The sequence below is a fragment of the Plecotus auritus genome (genome assembly GCF_963455305.1).
Source record: "Plecotus auritus genome assembly, chromosome: 5".
Lineage (NCBI taxonomy): Eukaryota > Metazoa > Chordata > Mammalia > Chiroptera > Vespertilionidae > Plecotus > Plecotus auritus.
In genome coordinates, this window is record NC_137776.1 from 46,538,717 (window position 1) to 46,557,664 (window position 18,948).

Genomic DNA, 18,948 nt, shown 5'->3' on the forward strand with positions numbered 1-18,948 from the left:
GGATACCTAGGTTGTGTCACCTCTGAAGGCAGAGTGAAGTCAACTTCTCTGAAGCTTTATGGATTCCTAAAGAGAAATTGAGGAGATGGGAGTTTAAAGAAACTAAATAATTTTAAAGAAACTTGAAATCATATTAGACCTATTCAATTTAAGTACATGTACTGAGAAAGCAAGCACTAGACATAGTCAAATAACACCTTTTAAATCACTCTAATCATTTGTACTATTTAATCTTCCTCTTACTCATCTTTTATTAAGACTTTATGAATGGCTTAGAGTTCCTACTTTTTCAAAGAATATTATCCTCAAATTTCAATAGGGTCAGTATTAAAAATTATGATATAGACCCATATTTATGGATAAAAGTTAATTATATATTATTAATGAAAAACTAGAGGCCCAGTGCATGAAATTTATGCACTCCGGGGGGGGGGTCCTCAGACCGAATTGCGAGAGGATGCAGGCCAGGCCGAGGGACCCCACCAGTGCATGATTGGGGCCAGGGAGGGTCGTCGGAGGTTGGACCACGGGAGGGCTCCAGGGCATGTCCAGCCTGTCTTGCTCAGTCCTGATTGGCCAGACCCCAGCAGCAAGCTAACCTACCAGTCAGAGTATCTGCCCCCTGGTGGTCAGTGTCCCATGGTGGTCAGTGCACATCATAGCAAGCAGTTGAGCAGCCTTAGCATATCATTAGCATATTACACTTTGATTGGTTGAATGGATGACCAGACAACCAGACACTGAGCATATTAGGCATTTATTATATAGGATGTTGCTAAAAGTCATGTGTAGAAAAATCATGCCTATTGTGTGATGTTATTTTTCTTAAATACATAGAAAAAACTATATAGTAAAATGTTCTCAATAGGTGTTGATTTTTACTTCATTCCTTTCTAATTTACGTGAATAGAGGTGAAGCAAAAATATTTACAGTTGTGAGTACATCAAACAGAGTTTATTCTTATAATATTTTTAATTATTGTATTATTGTTCATATGAATAACTGTAAGACTACATTTGCCCCATCCTGTATTTTATAATTATTTATTACATTCATAATTTTTTTAAAAAATTAGAAACTGAAACTGTGATTATGTTAAGTATTAGCCCCAGTTTAGTGATGGGGCCCAGCATACGTGACTTCATTTTTGGCCTCTGGTTTTCTTTTTAACAATTGGAAACAAAGGCAAAGTGAGAACAGGATCAGAATGCATAACTTTTCTAGTTTCAGTTTATGACCATTTTTTTCCTGCTTAGTTTTCAGATCCTTTTATAATAGTTAGACAGACAGGAGCAGAGCAAGGATGATGTACCCGATTACAGAAGGTCACTAGTTTGAAAAGCCCTGGGTGCCTCCCTAGGGTGACCTTTCCTCCCCTAGCATAGCACTGGTCATGAAGTTTGGACCCCCTGACCTTTCATCCCTAGAAATAACATCTAGGCTTCAGTTGTATTTCAGCTCCAGGACAGAAAAGCCGCAAAACCGGACAAGCAATGCCATGGTTGACCTCAGGACCAGCTGCATTGAATAATGACCCCCTGTCCTGGTGCCAGTCAATCTATCAATAGGAACCACAACCCTGAAAGGACATACCTGGAAAACTGCTGAATATTCTATTGACTCTTCCCCTGGGACCTCCCCTAAAAACTTCACCCTTAAAACCCTTAGGATGGACCCAGTTGGTCTCCCTTCCGGGAGCACCCCATGCCTTCCTGGTTCCCCCCGGCACTTACCATTACCTTCCTCACTCCCAAGCTCCAGGGGCCCTTCCTTTGCCTCTATTACTTGTTTCCTACGCCCATTTCTTCTATGAATTACTTCTCCTACCTCTGTGATTTTATAAATAAATGTTCTCTTATAGTTTGAGTCTTGGCTCTTAATTCTTTCCTAGCCAGAACTCAAGTACCTAGGTTGCTGAACCAAGGTTTGGTCAGATGCCACAGGTCTAACACCTGGTGCCCTTCCCACTGCCCACAACACTTTAACCAACACTTAGCTTACTGTAATTTTTCAAGTTATATTCTTGTATCTTTACACTAAAACCACCAAGATGATAGGAAGACACTGAAGTTGCAAGAAAGTTAAAGATGCAAAGCAAACTAGAGGCTTTACAAAGGACAGATGCTTGTGGAGATATTAAGTGGGATCAGGTTATAAATATTTTTAAGTTTGAAATAATTTTCCTTCCAAATGACTAACTCAAATACAGGATTCCTTCTGGTTTCAAAATGGAGTTCTATACAGTAAGTCTTCACCTAACATTATGGATAGATTCTTGGAACTGCAAGGAAACAACATATAACGAAACCAATTTTACCATAGGCAAATTGATATAAACAAGAGTTAAATTCTTGGAATTTCATCAACATTATAACAAACCACGTGAAAGAAAAGGTGCTATTGGAGGATCTACCGTATTTGGGACCCCTTCATTTCAAGAAGCTCTGGAAGTTTTCCACCAATATACAACCAGTTTCCCCTTGGCAGACCAAGGGGATATGCATGTTGTTCCCCTCAAAATATAAACACCAGCAGACAGGGACTGGGAGCTTACTCTAAATTAAGCACAGTGCTAAAGCTTCACAGACATTTAAATCTCTGATTTAGCAAAGTCAAGATCACACTACTACCTTGGGAAAGAGGAAGGCGGGATTCTGAACCAAGTCTGATTCTTATTTAAATCCTCGCGTTTAAACTCGGTGCTATAAATATGACTAGGTTAACAAAGTGAGGAATTGGCGGATCACACGACGCTGGGGTTAGAGGGAAAGACTAAAGGCCTCTGAAGTTGAGTTTAGGAAAACACGAGATGAGGATTACCCGCCGCGGCCGCCATCTTGCGGGAGCCAGGCGGCCGGAAGTCCCGCCTCCTGAGTCTAGTGTTTTAGTGTCCAGGAGGCAGGGGCGGAGCATGAGGGTGGGCCCGGAGGCTGGGAGGCTCGCGGCGAAGGGCGGGGCCTGTGAGCGGGGTGGGGCCTGGAGGGGCGGGGCCGCGGGGCGGGGCGGGGCCGCAGGGCCGGCCCGGGAGGAGCTGACCCCGCCACCGCTTCTCTGTACCTCACTTTCGTGGAACGTGACTGAGCTCCTGCAGCTGGCAGCCCGCAGCTCTCTGCGAGGGGCGCTGTGCGTAGGAGATGACGGTGATTTCCTCCCTGCTTGGCCCCTGCGAGCACCGACTCCCTTCTCCTCGCGGCCCCGGGGCTGCCGACGTAGCAGGTGAGATGGGCCCCCGGTACCCGCGCCCCCTGGATCTGAGTAGGTGGGCAGCGCCCAGCCTTCGGTTCCCAGGCCCGAAGCCCACTGCCTGTGCCCGCCCGCCTCTGCCCCGCAGCGCCCTTTAGGACGTGGGGAGCCACCCGGGAAGGCTTACGTAGGGGAAGGGGCGGCTTGCTTGTCCCTTCTGGTGACAGAATTGCCATTCCCTAGTTCGAGGAGCACCTCGTTCCACCCTGTCATTCTCGGATTCTTCCCTTTATCCCAAGGGCCGCCCTCAGTATCTGCCCTCCTGGGACCTTCTTGGAGAGTTGCCCCAAATTTTCTCCCTTACCCCCTTTCAGAGCATGTCAGTTACTAATACGTTGTGACGCCCATGCCCAGGGGAAACTGAAGGACCAACTTGTTATCCCAGCCGCAGACCCCTAGCTGCCTTTCCCCTTCTGCTGCTGCCTGGCGGGCACTGGGTGGTAGCTGTTTTCCGGCGGCCTATATGGTTAGCGACTCTCCACACCCTTATCTTGGAGGGCCGAAGTCTACAAGGAAGAGCAGTGCTCTGTGCTCCCCGCGCTGGGTCTCTAGGAAGGACATTTGGTTCCCAACAAGCAGTGGGTGGTGTGACTGTTGCTACTGAAGAGTGCTTTAATAGTACCACACTATTATGCTTTTCCATGGGATAAAGGGGATTGAGAGACAGCCTGAGAGTTTAAAGCTTCCTCTTTGAAATTAATCAGAAAACTCTCTTCCCGACTTTTACTTAATATCAATTAAAATTTCAGTGGTTTTCTGGTGTTATCTAAACAAAATATCAGTATGCAGTAGCCTGAAGTGGTTTGTATGTAGCATTTGTCCACCGCTGCCCTTTTACTGACAGGTCAGTGTGTTTATTACACAATAAGCTTTGTTTTAATGAGATGAAAAAACTGGATGTAACTTTTTTAAAAACTCCCATTACTGTGGTTCCTGTTTATTTTAAAAGAATGCTGTAGAAAGCACATTTTCCTCCCATGGGGGCGGGTGGGGGGAATTAAAATAAGATAAAACTTTGTAAGTCCTTTTTAGTTATTTTGATTTCCCCTCAACTAGCAGGTATTCCTTTTATAATGTTGAGGAACATTGAAAGAAACCTCAGGGAAAATTACTTTTCAATTTTTCTCTTAATTTTCAACTAACTGAGAGTTAAACCTGGACATTACTACAACTATTTGACCATCACCTTGAGAAAAATGAAGAGCTCTCCCTTTCTTGCTAACAACTATTTAAGATCAAACTAAATTAAATTGAACTCCTCTTAATTGTTTGGTATAAAATAAAAACGGATAAACTTATGACCCATCCTGTCCCTCTGTTTTTATTTTTTTATTTATTTTTTTATTTTAATAAGTCTTTATTCAGATTATTACAATTGTTTCTCCTTTTTCCCCCCATAGCTCCCCTCCACCCGGTTCCCACCCCACCTTCTGCCCTTACCTCCCCCACACTGTCCTCATCCATGGGTGTATGATTTTTGTCCAGTCTCTTCATGAACCCCCCATACCCCTTTCCCCCTGAGAATTATCAGTCCACTCCCTTTCTATGCCCCTGATTCTATTATATTCACCAGATTATTCTGTTCCTCAGGTTTTTAATTCACTTGATTTTTAGGTTCACTTGTTGATAGATGTGTATTTGTTGTTCATAATTTTTATCTTTACTTTTTTCTTCTTCCTCTTCTTTAAGAATACCTTTCAGCATTTCATATAATACTGGTTTGGTGGTGATGAACTCCTTCAGCTTTTTCTTATCTGTGAAGCTCTTTATCTGCCCTTCAATTCTGAATGATAGCTTTGCTGGGTAGAGTAATCTTGGTTGTAGGTTCTTGCTGTTCATCACTTTGAAAATTTCTTGCCACTCCCGTCTGGCCTGCATAGTTTCTGTTGAGAAATCAGCTGACAATCGTATGGGTGCTCCCTTGTAGGTAACTAACTGTTTTTCTCTTGCTGCTTTTAATATTCTCTCTTTGTCTTTTGCTCTTGGCATTTTAATTATGATGTGTCTTGGTGTGGTCCTCTTTGGATTCCTTTTGTTTGGGGTTCTGTGGGCTTCCTGGACTTGTAAGTCTATTTCTTTCACCAGGTGGGGGAAGTTTTCGGTCATTATTTCTTCAAATAGGTTTTCAGTATCTTGCTCTCTCTCTTCTTCTGGCACCCCCATAATTCTGATGTTGGTACGCTTGAAGTTGTCCCAGAGTCTTCTTACACTATCTTCAACTTTTTGGATTTTTTTTTTTGCTTTTTGCTTTTTCGGTTGAGTGTTTTTTGCTTCTTTGTATTTCAATTCTTTGACTTGATTCTTGTGTTCCTCTAGTCTGTTTTTGGGTCTCTGTATAATATTTTTTATTTCAGTCAGTGTATGTTTAATTTCTAGTTGGTCCTTTTTCATATCTTCGAGGGTCTCGTTATATTTATCAGCCTTTTCTAGGATATTCTTGAAAAGCCTTATAACCGTGGTTTTGAATTCTATATCCAGTCATTTATTTTCCTCCATTTCTTTCTTTTGTGATCTGATTCTTTGACGCCACATTTTCACTGCTTCCCTGAGTTGGTAAGGTAGATTTGTGTGCTAGGTTTCCAATATGGCCCAGTGGCTCAGCCTCCCCAGTTAACCTGAGGTGGACACTCTTGGTGCACCCCTTTGTGGACTGTGTGTACAGCCTTGTTGTAATTAAGTCTTGATTGTTGTTGGTATCACTGGGAAGAATTGACCTCCAGGCCAGTTGGCTGTAAGGATCAGCTGTGTCTATGCTGGGAGAAGTTCGGTGCTGGAGACAGCCTTATAGGATTAGACTTGCCAAATTGCAATAGCCTCTGTGCTCAGCTTGGATGGGGTGGAGTCTCAGTCTTGGCTTCCCGTCAGCCTTGCCCTTGTGCGCACGTGCGCGCCTTCAGACTTCTGCCTTCCCCGGCTCCCGAGTCTTCGTCCGAGAGTCCAGACTCCCCCCACAAGAGCGTGGGTCCCCAGGGGCTCGCCTGGAACTGGGGTTCACTGCAGTCAGAACTGGGGCTCAGTGCAGTCAGGAGCCTCTGACTCCCTTCCACTAGGGAAAGCCTGTGGCAACCTCCGCAGCCTTTGTGCGCACTGGCACGCGCGCGCCTTCAGTCCTCCGCCTTCCCCGGCTCCCGAGTCTCTGCCCGAGAGTCCAGATTCCCCCCACAAGAGTGTGGGTCCCCAGGGGCTCGCCTGGAACTGGGGTCCAGTGCTGTCAGAACTGGGGCTCAGTGCAGTCAGGAGCCTCTGACTCCCTTCCACTAGGGAAAGCCTGTGGCAACCTCCGCAGCCTTTGTGCGCACTGTCACGTGCACACCTTCAGACTTCTGCCTTCCCCAGCTCCCGAGTCTCCGCCCGAGGGTCCAGACTCCCCCCACAAGAGCGTGGGTCCCCAGGGGCTCGCCCGGAACTGGGGTTCAGTGCAGTCAGAACTGGGGTTCAGTGCGGTCGGGGGCTTCCTTCCCCCTTCCACCAGAGAAAGTCAGCCAGGCTCTCAGCCACCCTTCCTCTCTGCGCACACAAAGACCCTTTGCCGTACCTCCAATTCTCTGTGAGCTTTTCTCTTTCCTTCTAGTTGTAGAATTTTCACTCAGCCAGCTTTCCTGTGGTTCTGGATGGTGTCCGTTCTGTCTTTTAGTTGTAGTTTTGAAATTGTTGTGCGAGGCAGCAGTTAGGTGCTTACCTATGCTGCCATCTTGGTTTCTCCCTGTCCCTCTGTTTTAGTTGAAGGATCTTTAATTCCAAATATTGTCTGAAGAACTGGAATAGGACAATACAATATACCAATATTTAATTTGTTATTATTATTCTTATTATTAGGACTACAGCTCCTAATAGCAATTGCTACCATTTTAAAAAATGTATTGGTGCCGAAACCGGTTTGGCTCAGTGGATAGAGCATCAGCCTGCGGACTGAAAGGTCCCGGGTTCGATTCCGGTCAAGGGCATGTACCTTGGTTGCGGGCACATCCCCAGTGGGGAGTGTGCAGGAGGCAGCTGATCGATGTTTCTCTCTCATCGATGTTTCTACCTTTCTATCCCTCTCCCTTCCTCTCTGTAAAACTTCAATAAAATATATTTTAAAAAAAAATGTATTGGCACTATTACAGATGTCCTCCATCCCCCCACCCCCTTGACCCACCTTCGCCCAGGCCCCCCTCCCCCTCCCCTGGCCTTCACCACACTGTTGTCTGTCTCCATGGGCTATGCATATGTGTCCTTTGGCTAATCTCCACCTTCTTTCATACAACACTCCCTGCACCGCCCCCCCCCCATTTCCCTCACCTCTGAACTCTGGCAGTCTGTTCCATGTATCCATGCCCCTGGTTCTGTTTTGTTCGTTGGTTTATTTTATTCATTAGATCCCACATACAAGTGAGATCATATGGTATTTATCTTTCTCTGTCTGGTTTATTTCACTGAGCATAATAATCTCCCGGTCCATCCATGCTGTCGCAAAAGGTAAGAGTTCCTTCTTTTTTATAGCCGCATAGTAATCCATTGTGTAAATATACCACAGTATTTACACCCACTTCTCTACTGATGGGCACTTGGACTGGTTTCAAATATTGGCTACTAGTGCCCCAGTGCACGAAATTTATGCACATTAAAAGGGGATTAATTAGAGGAAATAATTTAATATTGCTATTTGCCCTTTCTCTATAATAGAAGTGTCAGAGATGAAAGAAAATTAGTAAAATGCATATGAAAACCTTCCTCCTGTCAGAGTTTGGGGTGCACCACGGGACCCAGAGTCAAGTCCCCGCCCACCCACATGCGCCTCAAAATTGTGTGAGACTCAGACCTGGCCGGCCACCTCCCCCATTGGGCTAGATCCAGACCTGGCCAGTCCCACCCTTGTCAAGCCCTGCCGGGCAGGGGACATAGCCTCAGGTTCCCTGGCCCGGCGCCAGGACGGGGGGGTATGACCTGAGGTCCCCCAGCCCAGACCGGGGCAGGGGGCGTGCCTTGAGGTCCCCCGTCAAGCCCCGCCAGGTGTGGGACATGGCCTGAGATCCCCTGTCAAGCCCCTCTGGGTGGGGGGCATGGCCTGAGGTCCCCCATCAAGCCCTGTCAGGTGGGGGGCATGGCCTGAAGTCCCCTGTCAAGCCCCACCTGGTGGGGAGCGCAGCCTGAGGTCCCCTAGCCCAGCACCAGGACAGGAAGCACACCTTGAGGTCCCCTGTCAAGCCCTGCCAGGTGGGGGACACGGCCTGAGGTCCCCTGTCAAACCCTACGGCAGTGGGGGAGGGCGTAGCCTCAGGTCCCTGCTGATTGCTCGTTAAGGCTCCTTATGGGAACTTGGCCTCAGCTGTGGGTGCAGCCATCTTTGTGAGGAGTGATGGTTAATTAGCATATTCCCTCTTTATTAGATAGAATTGTAAATAACACTGCTATGAACATAGGGGTGTGTATATTCTTTCTGATTGGTGTTTCAGGATTCTTAGGATATATTCCCAGGAGCGGGATTGCTGGGTCAAAGATACCATTTCTTGAGGTCCTACTTTGTGATAAACTATGATAAGCTTAGTATAAAATCTCCAATCCTCACAATATTCTTCTAAGGAGATTTTTACTCTAATTTTATAGTTAAAGAAGCTAAGCTTCTGAGAGGCTAGGTAACTTGCCCAAAAAGTTGGTAAGAGATAAGGTCCAAAATTGGGTTCATGTCTTTTTGACTCTTTTCACTGAACAACTGTTAGTTTAGTTAAAACTATTGGTTTAAAAACTATTGAAATGCATTGATAATGTGAGTGTGGTACAAATAAGGGTTAGTGAGCAGTATCAGTTATTAATACTCCAGGCAAAGAAATACATATAGGGAACTTTGAAAAAAATAACAGAAGACTGGGCTACTTTATCACCTTATTATTTTTTAAAAATATATTGATTTTTTTACAGAGAGGAAGGGAGAGAGATAGTTAGAAACATCGATCAGCTGCCTCCTGCACACTCCCTACTGGGGATGTGCCCGCAACCAAGGTACATGCCCTTGATCGGAATCGAACCTGGAATCCTTGAGTCCGCAGGCCGATTCTCTATCCACTGAGCCAAACCAGCTAGGGCTATCACCTTATTCTTTAGCACTGACTTTTAATGGCTCCAAATGTTTAACACCTTTGCTTAATTGTTTACCAGCTCCTACTTCAACTATGGGTACCTGTACCAACCAGTAGCTTTCCCAGGATATAATTGGATGCTGACTTGCTAAACTTCAGGTATGTGAATATTGTAGGTTTTGTGTATATTGACGACTCCTGTCTAATCCCGGTAGAAAAATACTTGTCCTGATCCAGATTAAATGTAACTTTTTAAATGGTTTCGTTTATACCAGGGTAGCACAGAGAAAATTATCTCGTTCACACCGCTGAGTATCAGTTATTGCTAGTCTCTGGCCTGCCACCGGGGTCTTTTTAATGTGATGTAGGTGTTTGAGATCTTAACCTGTACATTTCGGGGATGAGCTTTTCTACTTTCTACCTTATATAAGGTCACTTTAGGGACTCTCGATTCCAATAATTACAGGCTGTTGTTGTTCCTTGTGATTAAGCCCCTATCTCAGTGGTCGGCAAACTCATTAGTCAACAGAGCGGCAAACTGCGGCTTGCGAGCGAGCCACAGTTTGCCGACCACTGCTTTAGATGATTAACCCAGAATAATTACTTATAAATTGGCAGTTGTTGCCATGTTAATTTCAAATTACTAATAAGAGCTGATGAGTTGCAGTTGTCTAAACTTCATGCTCATGTGTCCCTGGCAGCAGAGAGGAGTCTGGTTATAATATTAGCATTCCTTGCTTTAGCATTTTTTGAACACCTTTAGAACATTTTACAACACATTTGTGTTCTTTAACATTTAATGAACAACTTTAGAACATTTTAGAACACATTGTGTGGTCCTAGGCCTGTTACTATAGTGAAAAACTTAGAATACTTTATCATCCAAAAAAAAAAAGAAAGAGATTTCTGTCCATGAACTAGATAGTTCCTAAAAGAGAACATTGATTCACTAAAAAATGAAGTAAATATACACATATGGAGTCTCTTGTGTGCCATGCACTATTTTAGGTGGTGGGAACATAACAATAAGCAAAAACATGCACAGACTCTGTTTCTGTAGCACTTAAAGTCTACTAAAGGAGATAGACATAAAACAAATAGCCACTCGAATGCATAGTATAATTATAAAATGAGAAAAGTGGCCTAAAGGTAAGGAACATGATTATATTTGAGAAAGAATCCTGGCCTGGCTGTCGCGTTAGAGTTGCTACCTGACAGAAGCAACTCCTGGACTATATGATTTAGAGGATGAGTAGGTGTTAGTATGTAGGGAGTGTTGGCTGGGTAGAGAAGAGAACATTTTAGAGTTAACTGCATGTGCAAAGTCCATGTAGTACAAAGGGACTGGGACATTCAAGAAGGCCAATGTGTGGCTGGTATAAAAGGAACTAAGAGTAGGTTGGTGAAATGCCATCATTTTTTGTTTCATTCTCTTAATATGCTACCAAAATTATATTTAACTTTTGTTAAGGGATTACTTTGTTTCAGATGTGATTGTAAGGACGTTACTTGAATAATATCAAGTTTCTATTAGGTGGGTACTATTATACAGATGATGAAAGTGATACCTAAAATATGTTACTGGTTTAAAGTTGATAAGTGATACTCTACTACACCCTTCTTCCTATCCTATAGTCAAGTATGGCCACAGGCTGGAAAGGCCCCTTCTGTCTAGTGCAGCCGTGGGCAAACTACGGCCCGCGGGCCGGATCCGGCCTGTTCGGCTGTTCTATCCGGCCCGCGGAGCCGAAAGAGCGGAGGGTTCTCTTGCTCTCCCCTCCGCTCCTTTACTTTGAATTTATATTAGTTCACACAAACACTCCATCCATGCTTTTGTTACAGCCCTCCGGTCCAGTTTAAGAACCCATTGTGGCCCTCGAGTCAAAAAGTTTGCCCACCCCTGGTAGTGTGTCTCCTTAACGTAACCCTGAGAATTTCTGAAATTTCTGGAGAAGTTGAATGCAGGTGAATATTCATCAGAGACTCTGTGAGCTCCATGCTCTTAATCAGTAGGTGGAGCTCAAGGGTGGGCCACTGGAAAGGACCCCGGGGCACTACTGCAGCTGTATTACTCAGGTCTGATGTTGAATATAGGACAGCAACATAAATATTTTGCACTGACCCACCTTTGAAAGTAAAGAGGTTACTGTTAGTGAGGAAACACTCTCCCTTTTATTACCCCCGCCGCCCTTTTATTACTTGCATTTTTCTCTGATGGTAGTTGAAGAAAAGTATGTGTTATTTATTTGGCCATTTAATAAGTCTAGGTTTGCCAATGTATCCTTTCAATTAGAATTCTTCCTACTGATTGTCACACTGAATATTTCTTCCTTTCCAGAGATCTGGTTGGAGTTGGAGGGTGAAAGAAAATGAATTCTTTTTCTGATTTACCTGCCAAGAACTTAACCATTGCAGTCAATATGACCACGACTTTGTCCTCAACAGTAATGCATGGATTTAATTCCACTAATGACTCATCTTCAATGTCAATAACAAGGCTTTTTCCAGCCTTACTAGAATGCTTTGGTATAGTCTTTTGTGGTTATATAGCAGGAAGGACCAATGTCATAACATCAACACAGGCCAAAGGACTGGGAAATTTTGTCTCCAGATTTGCACTTCCAGCTTTATTATTCAAAAATATGGTTGTACTTAATTTTTCCAATGTGGATTGGTCTTTCCTATATAGCATCTTAATTGCCAAAGCTTCTGTATTTTTCACTGTATGTGTATTAACCTTATTAGTTGCCAGTCCTAATAGTCGATTTAGCAAAGCTGGACTGTTCCCTATTTTTGCTACACAAAGTAATGACTTTGCATTGGGATATCCTATAGGTAAGTTATTTTATATTTTTCAAGTTTCTAAAAAATTCAAGTGTTTTAGAAGGTACCAGAATGTAACCCTTTTAATTTAAGCATTTGTTAGTGATAGATACTCTTATATCTAAGAAATATTTTGTACTTTTTTCTTAGCTATATCTTAAATTAGGATGAATTATATTTTTCCTTAACTTCAGAGTTTGAGTTCTTGAAAGGTCTACCTAAAACAAATGGTCATATCCAAATAAACTGTGAATTTTCTTTCTAATAGTATTCTTTTTCTTCTCAATAATCATATATGAAAGAAGTATAATTTCCAGAAGAGATCAGATTCTGATTTAAATTATATAAAAGAGATAGGTATATGTCTGTATAAAAAGTCATTACTAAATGTTAGCAGTGGAATTTTATGAGTGACTTTTTTCATCCCTTATTTTTCTTACCACCTAGAATATATATTATTTTACATTAAAGCTCATTTTTTAGCTGTTCTTCAAAATGTCAATGTACTTTAGTTGAAGTTAATTTTTTGTTTAAGAACAAAAACAGTGAGGGTTTTTTTCACCTTTCCAACTTTTCCTTCTTCATCTTTCCAACTCTTTAAGCAATCTAATTTTATGTTTCTATGTGTGTATGTTTTCCTGATGAAACAATAAACATACCAGTTTGGGATGTTGAGATATCTTGAAACATCTTTTTTTTTTTTTTTTTCCGGAATACTCTAACACTAAGAAAATGTACATTTTGCCCTTGCTATTTTGGCTCAGTGGATAGAGTGTCGGCCTTCGGACTGAAGGGTTCCGGGTTGGATTCCAGTCAAGGGCACATGCTCGGGTTGTGGGCTCGATCCCCAGTAGTGGGGGTGCAGGAGGCAGCCAATCAATGATTCTCTCATCATTGGTGCTTCTATCTCTCTCTACCTCCCCTTCCTCTCTGAAATCAATAAAAATATATTTAAAATAAAGTGCAAAACTGCCATTTAAAAAAAAAGAAAACATACATTTAGTAACTACTTATTTATATTTTTATTTTTAAATTAAAGTTTATGTTGTGCTTTGATCATATATTGTAATGTGAGGACCTGAATATTACTGATCTAGTCATTCATTCATTTGTTCATCCATAGGGACCTGTTATGTACGAGTGACTGTGCTAGCTGCTGGAATACAACTGTGAACAACATTCTTGTACATTTTAATGGAAAATTAAAATTAAAATAATGACAAGGGCCATAAAAATAAGTAAAATAGTATTATAGAGGGATAGGAATGAGAAGGTGCTACTTGAGGTAGGGGGTCAGTAAAGGCCTTTCTGATGATGTAGCTTCTGAACAGAAACTATAAAAAACTTAACAAAATGGACAACTGAAATCTACCATTAACTTTCAAATTTCTTATCATGTATTTTTAACCTGTCCCCACCCCCCAGATTATCTCATTACTGGCACCAAAAGGATTTTGGTGGACTATACTTTTCATCTTTCTCCTCCTTTGACCCTCCTCCATCTCTTTTACTAGAAACAGAGGTATACCTTAAAATTAAATAACCATGAGTAAAGCAGGAGGTTTATGAGAGAGGAAAAACTAGGCTCTTATATAACTGAGCTGTAAATAGTCAGAAACTAGATAGGTGTTTCTTTAAGGTTATTGAAATTTAAAATTAAGAATGAACCAAGCATTAAAATAAAGACTTTGGAAATAAAAGCAAGAAGTTTCTCTTCAGAGCTGCATTAATAATGTAAATTTGTCAAGGTATTTATGGTATAAGGGCCTGAGAAGTGGCTCAGTACAGTAGTGCTAAATATTTAATAAATATTGCTGTATCTTAATTTAGACATAAACTGTAAATATATAGTTTCATGTTCTCAAGATTAGTAAGCCCAGCCCTAACCGGTTTGGCTCGGTGGATGGAGCGTCGGCCTGCGGACTGAAGGGTCCCGGGTTCGATTCCGGTCAAGGGCATGTACCTTGGTTGCGGGCACATCCCCGGTGGGGGGTGTGCAGGAGGCAGCTGATCGATGTTTCTCTCCCATCGATGTTTCTAACTAACTGTCCCTCTTCCTTCCTCTCTGTAACAAATCAATAAAATATATATTTAAAAAAAAAAAAAGATTAGTAAGCCCATAACTAAACAGAACTAACATTTATAACTTTATAGTTTATAGAGTTCTTTCTTATTTACTTATCTCATTTAAGGTGGGGCAGATATTATTATCCTCATTTTTAAGTAAGGAGACAGGCTTACAGAGGTTTATTTGCCTTATCCCAGGTCAGATAGCTTACAGGTGCCTGAGACCCAAACCTAGGTTTTCTGGTTCTAAATCCTGGACATTCTCTATGCCACACAGTTGTATAACATGCCCATTTAATCTTCAGAAGACCCAACTAGCCCTTGTAATACATTACTTTCACAGAGAATCAACATTTTATTATCTTTGCATTAATCTAAAAATATTTCACAAAATGAGTAGTAGTGGAAAAGACCTATTAAATAAATCTGTTCATTTTCATATTGAGGCAGAATTTCCAACTAAAAACTGTAGTCTACCATATTCATCACTACTTTTCTTTTTTTCTTTTTAAATAAATCTTTATTCAGATTATTACAATTGTTCCTCCTTTTTCCCCCCATAGCTCCCCTCCACCCGGTTCCCACCCCACCTTCTGCCCTTACCTCCCCCACACTGTCCTCATCCATGGGTGTATGATTTTTGTCCAGTCTCTTCATGAAACCCCCTTTCCCCCTTTCCCCCTGAGAATTATCAGTCCACTCCCTTTCTATGCCCCTGATTCTATTATATTCACCAGATTATTCTGTTCCTCAGGTTTTTAATTCACTTGATTTTTAGGTTCACTTGTTGATAGATATGTATTTGTTGTTCATAATTTTTATCTTTTCTTCTTCTTCCTCTTCTTAAAGAATACCTTTCAGCATTTCATATAATATTGGTTTGGTGGTGATGAACTCCTTTAGCTTTTTCTTATCTGTGAAGCTCTTTATCTGCCCTTCAATTCTGAATGATAGCTTTGCTGGGTAGAGTAATCTTGGTTGTAGGTTCTTGCTATTCATCACTTTGAAAATTTCTTGCCACTCCCGTCTGGCCTGCATAGTTTCTGTTGAGAAATCAGCTGACAATCGTATGGGTGCTCCCTTGTAGGTAATTAACTGTTTTTCTCTTACTGCTTTTAATATTCTCTCTTTGTCTTTTGCTCTTGGCATTTTAATTATGATGTGTCTTGGTGCGGTCCTCTTTGGATTCCTTTTGTTTGGGGTTCTGTGCGCTTCCTGGACTTGTAAGTCTATTTCTTTCACCAGGTGGGGGAAGTTTTCGGTCATTATTTCTTCAAATAGGTTTTCAGTATCTTGCTCTCTCTCTTCTTCTGGCACCCCCATAATTCTGATGTTGGTACGCTTGAAGTTGTCCCAGAGTCTTCTTACACTATCTTCAACTTTTTGGATTTTTTTTTTTGCTTTTTGCTTTTTCGGTTGAGTGTTTTTTGCTTCTTTGTATTTCAATTCTTTGACTTGATTCTTGTGTTCCTCTAGTCTGTTTTTGGGTCTCTGTATAATATTTTTTATTTCAGTCAGTGTATGTTTAATTTCTAGTTGGTCCTTTTTCATATCTTCGAGGGTCTCGTTATATTTATCAGCCTTTTCTAGGATATTCTTGAAAAGCCTTATAACCGTGGTTTTGAATTCCATATCCAGTCGTTTGTTTTCCTCCATTTCTTTCGTTTGTGATCTGTTTCTTTGACGCCGCATTTTCACTGCTTCCCTGAGTTGGTAGGGTAAATTTGTGTGCTAGGTTTCCTATATGGCCCAGTGGGTCGGCCTCCCCAGTTAACCTGAAGTGGACACTGTTGGTGCACCCCTTTGTGGACTGTGTGTACAGCCTTGTTGTAGTTAAGTCTTGATTGTTGTTGGTATCACTGGGAGGAATTGACCTCCAGGCCAGTTGGCTGTAAGGATCAGCTGTGTCTATGCTGGGAGAAGTTCGGTGCTGGAGACAGCCTTATAGGATTAGACTTGCCAAATTGCAATAGCCTCTGTGCTCAGCATGGATGGGGTGGAGTCTCAGGGCGGAGCAGACAGTCTTGGCTTCCAGTCAGCCTTGCCCTTGCCCGCCTGCAGACCTCTGCCTTCCCAGACTCCCGAGTCTCCGCCCGAGAGTCCAGATTCCCTCCACAAGAGCGCGGGTCCCCAGGGGCTCGCCTGGAACTGGGGTTCAGTGCAGTCAGAACTGGGGCTCAGTGCAGTCAGGAGCTTCTGACTCCCTTCCACTAGGGAAAGCCTGTGGCAACCTCTGCAGCCTTTGTGCGCACTGGCATGTGCGCGCCTGCAGACCTCTGCCTTCCCCGGCTCCCGAGTCTCCGCCCGAGAGTCCAGATTCCCCCCCGTAAGAGCGCGGGTCCCCAGGGGCTCGCCTGGAACTGGGGTTCAGTGCAGTCAGAATTGGGGTTCAGTGCAGTCAGGAGCTTCAGACTCCCTTTGCTAGGGAAAGCCTGTGGCAACCTCCGCAGCCTTTGTACACACTGGCGCACGCACCTCCAGAACCCTGCCTGCCGGGGCTCCCCCGGGTCTCCCCCGGGTCTCCGAGTCTCCAGATGCCTTTCTCTCTACCTGACAGTCCAGACTCCCCCTGTATGAGCCTGGGTCTACGGGGTTTTGCCCGGGACTGGGGTTCAGTGCAGTCAGAACTGGGGTTCAGTGCAGTCGGGGGCTTCCTTCCCACTTCTGCCAGAGAAGTCAGCCAGGCTCTCAGCCACCCTTCCTCTCTGCGCGCACAAAGACCCTTTGCCGTACCTCCAATTCTCTGTGAGCTTTTCTCTTTCCTTCTAGTTGTAGAATTTTCACTCAGCCAGCTTTCCTGTGGTTCTGGATGGTGTCCATTCTGTCTTTTAGTTGTAGTTTTGAAATTGTTGTGCGAGGCAGCAGTTTAGGTGCTTACCTATGCTGCCATCTTGGTTTCTCTCTCTATCACTACTTTTCTTATGTCCCACATTAAATCAATGAATCTGGTAATAATCATGTTCCCAGCAGTGTGAGAACTCAATTTCCCCAATGATTATGGTTATAGATTTTGAGTTGTAGTACTTGTGTGTGTTTTTTAATATTTTAAATCACAAATAATATAAGAGCTTTTGTAACATTAGATGGTAAACAATACCTTTACCAGAATCGAATAGTATAGACAGAAGTGCTTTTTCATACATCTGTAGATTGGAAGGTGTGGTACAGAACTGCAGGGCCATGCATCTGCTCCAATGAGGTGACTTACTGTTGCTGTCCATGCCCATCTGCCTTCTGGCCTCGTTCATTGTGAACAGAAAAGATCATGTCTGTAGAGAGAAGACCTTTTCAGTTCGCTATGTGGCCTCTCGCAGGAATTTCCACTCTCTCGTTCACAGATAAACATCATAGCTTATAAGACATACCCTTTTTGAGACTGCATTTGTTTCATAACATCAATCCAGTTTACAGGTGACAAGGAGAAGGCAGATAATGAATAAAGGAAAAGGACAGTCATGTTTCCTTTTTTCTATACTATGACAATTATAACTGTCTATGAAACTACATTAAAATGATTTATCTATACTCAAGTGACAGAAAACTACACACTAAAGATGTCTGTTTCTTAAGAACAATTCTTCCCCCCCCCCCAACTGTTTTTAGAGAGAGGGAGGGGGAGACACATCAGTGTAAGCGACAAACATGGATCAGCCTCCCACACAATCTGGGTTGCCCTGACCGGGAATTGGACCCACCACCTTTTAGTGTACGGGACATTGCTCCAACAAATCAAACCAGACTGGCCAGGGCTTAAAAACAGTTCTTCTCAAAGGTACTTAAAGAAATATGAGTGTGAGAGGAAACCAAGGTGAAATGTTGATTTTAGCAAATCAGAATCATTTCTTGCCTTGGTCATTAAAAGATACTAAGAGGGCATAGTTAAATCCTATAATGTATTCCTTAAACAATGCTGATAGATAAGTATCCTGACTAATCATAATTATGCTCTAGTGTTTGAGCTGTAAACAAAAAGGAAGTGAAGCATTTAGCTATATGCCATTAAATAATAGAATGATCTTATCTGGGTCTTTGTGGTATTTGCTAGGGATTGAAAATCTGCCAGACTTAAAATAGGAGCCACAGTGGGTGGCTAAATTTGTCTTAGTTCTTCAAAGCTATATAATAATTCCTCATAGTGGGTTTCTCCCCACCCCCAAGAGCCTTATTTCTAATTAATAATTAGAGCTTAATAGTTGATATAATGATTATAAATCTAATTTGTTAGTATGGATCGCTGCTTTCATATATTTTTTTTCAGATTTGAAAAATCATCTTCAGATTGGTAGCAAAAGAATAGCGCTAACTAATTTATAAAGACATAAGGTTAAGTAATTATGCAAACGAATGGCAGAAGTGGACTGAAATTTCCCCTGTTTAACCATAATCTTTTAGTAATTTAACAAGTATTTATTTATTCCTGATTTTTTTGCTGTCCCGCTAGACTATACTTCTTTTGCCTTCAAATACCTGTCCAACTAACTGGAAATACCCCAATAATGACCTGCTTTATAAATATTCAGAATATGAAAAAGGAAGAAAATTTGGATATAAAAAGAAAACAGGTTAATGAACAACAATTTGATATAAATTATTGTGTGTTAAAAAATACATTTCTACTCTGAAACCTTTGACATTCAGCAAGTATTTTCAGGTTTGCTCAGTACTGTGCTGGGACCTGGGGGCTATAAAATGATGCCTCCAAGGAACTTAGAATGAGTTGAGGTGGCACTAATATGACACAAGTTACCAGAGTCACCC

The 18,948-nt window shown here is 42.4% G+C and overlaps 1 protein-coding gene and 1 long non-coding RNA gene across 5 annotated transcripts in view; one reads left to right on the forward strand and one right to left on the reverse strand.

Moving 5' to 3' along the window:
- Positions 1–67, reverse strand: part of LOC308248160 — a 94,956-nt gene extending 94,889 nt beyond the window's left edge. For all 3 annotated transcript variants that reach the window (XR_013960605.1, XR_013960606.1, XR_013960607.1), the window contains exon 1: positions 7–67. This is a non-coding gene — a long non-coding RNA (uncharacterized lncRNA). The remainder of the gene's footprint in view (positions 1–6) is intronic.
- Positions 68–2,995: 2,928 nt separating this feature from the next.
- GPR155 (G protein-coupled receptor 155) overlaps positions 2,996–18,948 on the forward strand; it is a 51,360-nt gene continuing 35,407 nt past the window's right edge. Inside the window, exons 1-3 of one of the 2 annotated variants that reach the window (XM_080668191.1) lie at positions 2,996–3,217; positions 9,380–9,459; positions 11,639–12,135. In XM_080668191.1, coding sequence (XP_080524317.1) covers positions 11,670–12,135 — 466 coding nt within the window. In that variant the 5' untranslated portion in view covers positions 2,996–3,217; positions 9,380–9,459; positions 11,639–11,669. The remainder of the gene's footprint in view (positions 3,218–9,379; positions 9,460–11,638; positions 12,136–18,948) is intronic. The other variant, XM_080668190.1, reaches the window with a different exon arrangement.